General features: G+C 51.5%; 1 protein-coding gene across 1 annotated transcript; it reads right to left on the bottom strand.

Moving 5' to 3' along the window:
- Window positions 1-858: 858 nt before the first annotated feature.
- On the bottom strand, window positions 859-5,460 carry LOC100905449 (cytochrome P450 2J6). The gene is made up of 2 exons (XM_003748146.2): window positions 5,300-5,460; window positions 859-2,470 (listed from the first exon to the last, which is right to left on the bottom strand). The coding sequence occupies exons 1-2, from the start codon at window positions 5,458-5,460 to the stop codon at window positions 859-861; spliced, it is 1,773 nt and encodes a 590-aa protein (XP_003748194.2).
- Between the last annotated feature and the right edge of the window lie 4,175 nt (window positions 5,461-9,635).

The raw sequence follows: 9,635 nt of genomic DNA on the forward strand, positions 1-9,635 counted from the left end.
ACTACCTATGTAAGGCAGCCGGCTTTCGGTCCGATCAAATCTCTGTTGTTGCTGTCGTCAATTGTCTCGTTACACGATCGCGACGCAAGCAGTGGGCTCTCAACGATCCGGTAGGAGCACACGCTCATTTAGATTTGCGTAGGTAATCTTGTTCTTGATCTGAATTAGGTACGCAATTCCACGGAGGAAGGGTCTCCGGTGAGACTCGACGACGCTCCCTCTCTCGCGGCGTCGCGTCGGAATGATCAACAACGATCTTCGCTCATCATTCCCTCGCATGACAACCCCCGTAGCGGGGCTCCATAGCGGGTAGGTTGTTAACTCATGACTCATGATCTCTTGAATCTCTCCCGGGAATGGTACCTCCGGGAAGGATAATCCGATTATTATATCGTCCCGATAGGCCACCGCCGAACAGGCGTGCTTCGGCGTGAAAATCATTGACCCATTTTTGTAATTATTGAAATTCATCAACGGGATGCAAGGTTCCTGCGGACCATTGGGAGTTTGTGAGATAAGTGACCCGGGACTAAAGCGTGGATGGTTAATGGATTCCCGTCCTCCCTCATGGATTTCTCTCTTGCCACCGCGGACTATCGTCGAAATAATATGCGATCATTGAACCATACGGGCCTCGTATACCTTACACGGAAAATTGAGCAGTCGGCCTGGTAGGCAGCGATATCTCATCATCTAGTAGCAGCCCTGGCTTTATTTTCGAGCGGCTCGACGCGGTGTCATTGTGAGAAACACACCTGGATGGTTGTAATGGGATTGGATTCGAGAATTAATGAACGGACTTATCCGTTGTGCGGTCCGGCGGGTTATCGAAGTCGAGTTCTTGATGAGGATGAGTATTCAGGCGGGGCGCGGGTGTTTGCCGCCAAGATCCCCAATGAAAGCGAATAACAAGCTCATAGGTGACGCCGTCTGGATACTGCCCCCTCCCGGCGCCTTTTCGGAAACGACGGGCATCTCACTCGCTTGGACGGATAATCGGCGAGCGGGTGCTCCTTTCCGGAGCAGAAAACGTACGGGAATCTTCGGCGAGTCCGGGATCAGCGTTCCGCTGAAGCCGGGTACCTCGAGCTCGTAGCTTTTCGGAACTATGTCGAATCGTTGCAAAATCTTCGAGCAGTACACTTGAGTGCTCATGTTGGCGATATCCTGTCCTGGACACATTCGTTTACCTCTTGAAAATATCGTGAAGTTTTTACTGGGCTCAAAAATGCCCTTGTCGTTCAAATATCTCTCGGGAATGAATTTCTGGGGGCTCTCGAAGTTTCCGGGGTCAACGGTTTCTGAGATCGTGAACAGCACGATTCGCATGTTCGCCTCGACGGTAACGTTGCCGATCTGTACGGGGTTGGACGACCATCTCATTATTGTTGGCAGCGGAGGGCTCATTCGACAAGCTTCATGGATTGCGGCTTTCATGTAGTGGAGTTCGCCGAGGTGTTCTAGAGTGAGGGGAGCCGAGCCCACAACCCTGTCGAGTTCCGCCTGGATCTTCTCCTGGACTCGCTTGTGGAGTGAAATGTAGGACAGTGCGGCCATCGTTACGTGCCGAGTCGTGTGCGTCGAGGCCACCATGTTGAAGAGAGTTGTTTGACGTATGAAGTCGAGAGCTGCATCCGGCGATTTCAAACGGAGCACTGCTTCCACAAAATCCCTTGGTTCATCCGCCCCTCCCACTTTCTCCTCGAGTATGCGTTTTGTGAAATTGAAGTAAACTTTCTTCAGGAGACTGGGCCTCCACGCCTTAGGCAGATAATATTCAATGCTCAGAAACACCTTCAGGGGAACGAGTGAGATGAGCAGAAAGAAGTAGGGTATGATCAGCATGAGTTTGTCAATCTCTGCGACGATCCTCCGAGTGATTCTGACCCCGGCAGTGCCACCGAAATGGAGGTTCCTCGTTTCTTGTAGCTTCGCGATAGCGATGTCGCATTCACAGTCATATAAACGTCCATTTAGATCCTCGATGGTCTCCAGGAGACTATCAGCAACTTCCGCGATTCGCTCGAATTTCTCTTGCTTCGGTAGAACGTTGAGAGCCATCACGTTCGTTTTGCGCACGGAACGCCAATCGACGTGCTTTCGATTTTGGTCGAAAATGAACCACGACGGTCTACCGGTGGTCAAGTATCCGATGAGCTCTCCCATCGCCAGGGCGGGTCGGCTGTTGCAGTATTCACTGCTCTGGACATCGATCAGTGCCGAATTCTTCACGAACACGTAGGGTTGGAAGAATCGGGTCACGATGACGTCGGGCATGTACCGGAGGTACCAATTGAATATCGGAGTGAACAGAAATTTTGGCAAACAGAAAAGAGGCGCGATACCAACGATTGGTAGGCCATACCACACGGGCGGCCCATTGGATCTTGTGTACTTGGCTTTGAAGTATAAGTAATCCAGCAGTATGAGGCAAGCCGCGTAAAACAGGAATCCCATTTCCGCTGCCAATCTGAAACACAGAAAGTCCCGTCAGGCCGATTTATCTCAGGGAGGCGATTTCTTCCCGTGGAGAAGCAATCGACCCTGAATCCCTGCAGGTACTGCACGGGAGCCCTTCAGAGCTGATACAACATTCCGATGAGGCAAATCACTCGGGAAGTCTGGAGTATTCCCCCTCCACGAGGAGTGTCCCACTCACCAGAGGGTCCGGAGCTGGGTTTCGATTCTCTTGATTCTCTCACGTCCTCGATGGGGCTCCCTTCGCTCTGCAAAACATTCGAGCCGGGGCGTGAAGATCGGGTCTGGCGTGGGTTGGCATCCAAGTGAGTATCACTGCAAATTCACTCGGAGACCCGGGCCCTCGGGGAAGCTGCTGCCGCTGCCGAACTTCTCCAGCCCAGAATTCGGAGCCAAATTCGCATCCAAAAGATTGTTCAGTGAATCAGCAGATACGCACTCACGGGACTAATAAGAGAAGACAGATGGGGATGCGAAACAGAGATGGCATGAAATCCCAAAGGCGAGGCCGGATATGCCGCAGTCTGCGCGTCACCGCTCGTTCCACAGCGGCGCCTGCTGCAGGCATCCGGAACGAGTTTCCTTACTCGTTTCGACTGAACTCCTCCATTAAGTTCCGGAGCAGCTTACTCGGGAGGCTTCCAAATCCCGAGGCATAGGACGTAAATTGCTCATCAGGGACCACACGTTAGCCTGGCGGTCTGACGCGCGAGTCAATTAAAGAATGGCTTGCTCTTCCGGGGAGCTCAGTGTCAGTATTTGACTCGCTTGTTTTTTGCCCTCGTCGCTGGAGCCAGGCATCTTGAGCCGAGTGCCTGAAACGCCTGATAAGACCCTTCTTCGCGTCGTTCCTGTTCCATCGTCCATAAATGATTCCCTATAGACATTCCGCCTTCCTGCCACCCTCGAAATCTTATGTGATTGCTTCCAGTTTAGGTCTGGATGCTACGCGAGGGAGTTGTGCAGCTATGTCGCGCAACGGAGACGATCGATATCATTCGAAGAGCCGGTGGGGGAAGTAGAGTGAGATGTCGATATCAGACATTCTGCAGCCCTGTAGATGGGAATTCGTGACCCTGAGCTGAGTTGAAAAAGAGCTGTTGCTAAGCACCGTGAGATTATTCTGAATGGGTGATTAAGCCGTCTTCTTCCTCTTCCGATATCCGCAGTCGGCATCGAGTTTGTTTTCGGAACTCGATTCCGATCCAAACATTAAGGTCGCCAGTATCGCAAAAATCATTCGATTGATGGCTTTTGATTGGAGCATGCCCCTCTTTTTCGATATCAGTCGAACGGTAGCGGTGAAAACATTAGTTTTATCGGGTAGTGGACGATGGAGTATGATTACGTGTTTCATCGATCACCATCCATCTGGTTAAGCCTATGCACTTCAATTATTTTTCTTCTCTATCCGCGGTTTCTCGTCCGCACCGCGGGATGCTTCTCGCTCGGAGCATGCCCCCGAAACTCCCGATGCCCCCAGGAGGTGTCCTCTCAACTATCGGAGCATGCTCTTCTCGACAGTGGCGTACCTAGCCGGAATGACGTACAGGGCGAATTTGAGAAATGTTGCCCCATCAGGAGCTTCTCCCTAGGTTGGACCGCCTCGACCATTGTTCGTCCATGTTAGCGCCCTCTCCCCGAAAAGCGATGTTTCTCCAAATCTATTCCACCTGAATAGCGTCGCTCGACGTGCATTCGTTCAGGTGTCACCGTTTTTGTTCGGTTGCAACCGTCGTAAATGGCGCTCTCGGAATCGGCGTCCAGGTAAAGTGCTCTGGTTGCCTCCCCGCCTTAGCTACGCCACTGCTTCTTATAGAGCATGCCCTCCCATCATAGGACATACATTATGCATCCCGTCATGTCCTATGAACCCCAGGCGCAGGGCCGAGTTCCCTGAGCTGGTCATTTCCATCCTGCCCGTGGAGGAGGCCAGAGGAGTCCCTCAACTTCTGCGATCACCAATCTCGAAATCCTTGGTAGCTTTCACGAATACCTTCAGCGATAGTACTACCTCACCGGTCGAGAAGCTCGAGCGTCTGATTCGACCTAGTCAGCGAAGCCAAGCATACACATGATACATATATGTCTCTTCAGATAGTTCCTCGAGTTACCTCTATTCTCCCTCGAGCTCCGAAGGGATCTTAATTCCAAGGATTCCGCCCGAAGCATGATTACACGCCTGGGTGCAACGCTCTCAGAGAGAGAGTTTCGAAGAACTTCAAGGGGAGAATAGTGCTCCTCATAGAGGCATGGATCCGAGCAGATCTCGGCTCGGCCGGAAGGACACTCAGTGGAAAGCGGCGTTTCCTTTCGCAAGGCCAGGGGTTCCGCTTCGCTTGCTCTGGAAATGCGCGGAATTTCCCCACCTCAGGAAGAGTATGGAAAGTTCGAAAATTCCCTATCAGCATCGTTGAGAAAACGGCTCGGAGGATTTCATCGCACTCACCAGGCGGCACCCCGTACCTCATATTGGTGAGCAGCAGTTCCACAGAATCGAGAAGTCCGACAGGAGGCTTTCCCGTGGCGGAATCACTCCGAGGTTTCACTCCGTGCAATTATCCGGGGAAGGGGGGGTCTCCAATGAAGGGCTGAGAAATGGAGCTCTATCCCTGATTGCTTCAGTTCGGAGAATGTACCGCAAGCTGATATAGATGCTCCATCTTTTCTGGCGAAGGCAGGTTGAATCTTTCCTTCTTGGAATCTTCCTCCTTCTTGCTGTGTGACTGCAGGAATGCACGACCCTGTCTCCCGTACGGTCCTTCTTGCAATGCCGTCGACGTCGTGTAGATAAGCAACTCACGGTTGTTGCAGTAATTACCTTTCTACAAGTACGTCGAATGCATCCCGGGAGAATTGGAACGCTAGAATATGGTGTTCCGAGTTCCGAGTCGACGCGAACGAAAGCCCGCCGCGGGCTGCCATTGAATATCCGTCAAGAGTGTCTCTGTACTCGCCGCTGCAAGCCCAATTGAGTGCCATCACGGCCCAGGACGGCGATGAACGGATGTCCGAAGAAAAACGAAAAATGATCATTCATCTGAGTGCTATTTTTCGATGATTCGCTGAAAAGGAGAAAGGGAGGGGATGTTCCCATCTCGATATATCCGCTCCTATCATTAGGGCCGACCGAGCGCAGATTTCTCGCTCAGTCTCTGTGAGTGTGGTCACTCTCGATCGATCACTCAAAAATAAGACACCCATCGTTTCCTTGAGTCCGGAAGAGAGCCTTCAGAACACGAGCTCCGATGAGAGCGGAAGCGAAACGACTCCCCCACAAGATTCTTCATTTTAGGCGGTGGAACTTCGGAGCTCATTCCGGATGCTCCACCAATCACCAAAGCGCAATGCATTGACGAATTCAATTGAGTCTCGCTGCAGGACCGAACAGAATACAGAGCTCCTCTCTCACGAAACCCCTCATCGTTCTCAAGGGGTTCTTGGCGAAAACAACAAGATGGGGGGGGGCAAGGGCGCATTCGACCGTGCTTGCCGCATCATCACGTGGTGCGCTGTTTGCGGTATCTGTCAAATCTGTATCCAATTTCTCCGCTCGTATGATTGGCGATCTCGCTCACGGAACGAAACGCACGGGGAAGCTGACCGGCGAAGGAGACAAGTCGCTATCGTGCAGATAGATTTGCGTCATCTCAAGCTCTGAGCTCATTTCGCTGGTTTTTCATGACCACCGATCTCTGATCTGTGAGAAGTGATTCTTTGGAAGAAGGCCAGCGGCGGGGCTTTGAAGTCCTCAGAATTTCATGCGGTACCGAGCTCGGATAGTGAAGCTCACTCATACGCTCGAGAATCAATGGTGCAGATCCTGCAAGCGCAGAGATTTCTTCTGAAAGCTTCCGCTGATACACCCCGGATGCCGCGCCAGTAGAGTCTGGGCCTGGTACACACAACTTCCCTACGCTTCCCTCCCCGCCGAGAGAGCTATTCCCTAGGGCCTTAGGAAGACGATGAATTTCAGAGGGAGTATCAAATCTGGGACTCGCAATGAGATCGTCGTTTTCATCAGGAGCGTTCCTTGGACCAAGACAGGCTGCACGCTGCTATTCCCGAAAGTTCTCCCGAGCTGGATGTATCCGGCCCCCTGAAGTTTGTTCGCGATTTGTCCCTTCTCCACATCCCGCTGCCCCGCTCGGTTTCCGATGACTGCGAGCAGTGGATCTGTTACATCATATATTTGCCAGAACAATTGTTGCTCCGGCAGGTTATAAAGAGCTCTCAGGTTATTCTTTCGAGCAGTCTCCCGGTCCAGCTTCCCATTCCCGTGGTCGAATAGCGACCATTTGGGCCTTTCGTTGCAGACATATGAGGTCAGGGCCAACATCGGCCCGGTAGGCCGACACTATATATTGTCGTTGAAATTGAGTTCTCTGACTATTGGGTGAATTAGCCGCTCAAGCACGACGTCCGAAGCTGTTCTCACATACCAGCGGTATATAAGGGCATGCAGATTCGTTTCGTGAGAATTATGATAGGTATCACGCCGATGAAGGGAATTCGCACAAGACCGGTGGTCCGTTCCGATACGTGTGTTTGAACTTGAATTCGAACACACACTGAAAAGAAAACACCATCGAGAAAGGCATCACTCTCCAATGAATGTTCTAGAAGTTGAAGAGCACACCGTGACTTCCAGTGAAAGAGCGAATGTGGAGGTTTCACACAGGGTCGGATTTCACTCGTTGACTCGGGGGAGAAGCTTGTGTGCATCGCAAGGCCGCATCCGACCCAATCGGGAATCGAGAAAGAGTGATGTTGGAGTAGTGATCGACTCCTCGAAACTCGGGAGGCACATCAATCTTGTCAATATTTTGATCCACGAGAAAGCGTAACGAACAGCTTAAGTAGCCCTCGAAACACCACCCGATCCAGACATTGAAGTGGTCGTTGGAGTGCTCCGCGTAAAAAAACGAAATCAGCTGCCGATATGGAAAAAGAACTCACCAGTAAGCTTGATTGAGTCGAGATGAGTGTTTAATGCACCATCCGGGGACAATATAAGATCTTTGAGATACCTAGTGAATTTCATGAAGACTCGTCATTTCTTCGGGATATCTGTCAACTTTCACATAGGTAGAAGTACATGCTCTTCCTGAGTCTTCCTCCAGGGAGAAGCTGAAGAATGCTCTCCGATCTCTCCTCTTCCCAATTCAGTTCTCAAACCCTGCTTTTTCGATGCAAAAGTTGAGTCCTGAAATCTCTCGCAGGTGTGCAAATCAAAGTGTCTCGCTTCGAATTTTTCGAAGATTGGCTGGCTTGCGAGAATGGAAGCAACTTAGATCTCCTCGAGAACGTTTTGTTGGCCCGAATGAGCCTCGGGAGCGCTATGATAGAGGACTCCCCATCATTAGGACGATCTTTGAGTAAACACGCATCCATCTTTCGCCGGAGATACAACGGAAATTGTCGTAGTCGTACAACTTTTTTTGGAGAAGAAGGCCAAGTGGCTCGGTCAAGGTCCCATCATTCTCCTGGTTCATAGGGCCCACCTCGAGTCCATCCCGCCGGCTCCGAGGGTCGGTCGGCCTGTGAAACCTTCAGCAGACTGCGGGCCTAGAGCGAAGAAAGCAAAATAGGGTGCCCTCCTGGATGCGTCAGCCGATCAGTTGATGTTCGCTGCCGAACTGACCTTACATTCTCCCGGCGATCGCTTGAGGTCACAAGTCACGAATTTCTGGGGAAAACCGTGAGGCTCCATCAACTACTCGAAAGACGGGAGCTTGCAAAACACGACCGTTCGCGCCGGAAGAAGCTCATGACCAGATCCTCATATTCTCTGCTCCGGGAGATGTCGAGGCGCCTCGGCCACAACCTCTTCTCATCCTACAAAGAGATTCAGAACGCGAAAAACGCTTGTTATTCATCGATAGAGAGCGTTCTGATAACTGAAAACAGGATAAAGCTACCTCTGCGAGCAGTTTCAGATCTCACTTGTAGATGTCTGTGTCAGACCCAAAAGTCCAACCTCGAGACATTCATCGGTTTCGGCCATGGAGAACTAGGATAGTAAGTGAGGGAGTGTAATCGGGGCGAGCCCGTCCCCCCGGATACATTTCGACTGACTGACTGACGGGAGGAATGGAACATTCGATGTTCCCATTCGTGCGAGAAGAATCGGACGAGCTCGAGAAGCTCCATGCTGTGATGCTTTCTCGTTTGTTTTCTCAAGTCGCCGCTTTCCGTCACGATTACTGAGTAAGTGGGGTTGTGATGCGAGCGGAGGTCAGAGTCTATACAAGAAACGATTCAGCAATTCTAGTATGAGCTACGGATCCCTATTCGTCAATTCTTTCGTCCCTCTTAAGCTAGGAGTATCCGGCAACCAGGATTTGGTGTGGTGAAACGCGGTACCCGGTTCCCCCCGATATAGCCGTCCGATAGGAGGATCCAGAGTCAACTCATGAGCGATGATCACAAACTGCAGGCGCTGAAATCCACTATGGAGGAAATCAATGTCGACGGAGCAGAGAAAGCTATCATCGAATACTTATCCGCGGGTGCCACTATGGCGGCACAGACCAAAACGAAAAAACCATGGTTCACGGACAAATGCCGGCAACTGCTTGCAAGGGTCAAAGACCTCCTGAAGAAATCACGAAGAGGATCAACAGGAAGCAGAGATGAATTCAGCCAAGCCCGTGAGCAATACCATGCAGAGATCGCAGCCAGCAAACGACGCTGTGCGGAAGAGAAGGAAATGCGCTTGGTAGCCGAGGCAGAAGAGCAACCGCATCGCTACATCTTCAAGAACAAGAAGGCCAATTCCTGCAACGCCACGCCGGAGCAAATCAGAGAACATTTCGAAGGACTACCCTTTGACCCCGTCGCGGCAGACCTGGAAACACGAGTGGAACTACCACTGACGTTCGATCAATGGATGATCAATGTTCCATGGACACCCGAGGAAGTGCAAGCGGTCATCTCGTCACTGCCTAACCGGAGAGCGCGGGTCTCGACGGTCTATACTACGAACACTGGAAGGAAACCAGTCATCTCATGTTGGAGCTAATCACGACGCTGTTCAACAAGGTAATGGATGAAGGCAGAATTCCCGACTCGTGGCACAACTCTCGCCTTACCTTGCTCTTTAAAGGGAAGCCAGGAGACCCAAAGAATGACATGAATCTGTTCAGAGGGATCGC

Source organism: Galendromus occidentalis, unplaced genomic scaffold, assembly GCF_000255335.2.
Source record: "Galendromus occidentalis unplaced genomic scaffold, Mocc_1.1 scf7180000077528, whole genome shotgun sequence".
In the NCBI taxonomy this organism is placed as follows: domain Eukaryota; kingdom Metazoa; phylum Arthropoda; class Arachnida; order Mesostigmata; family Phytoseiidae; genus Galendromus; species Galendromus occidentalis.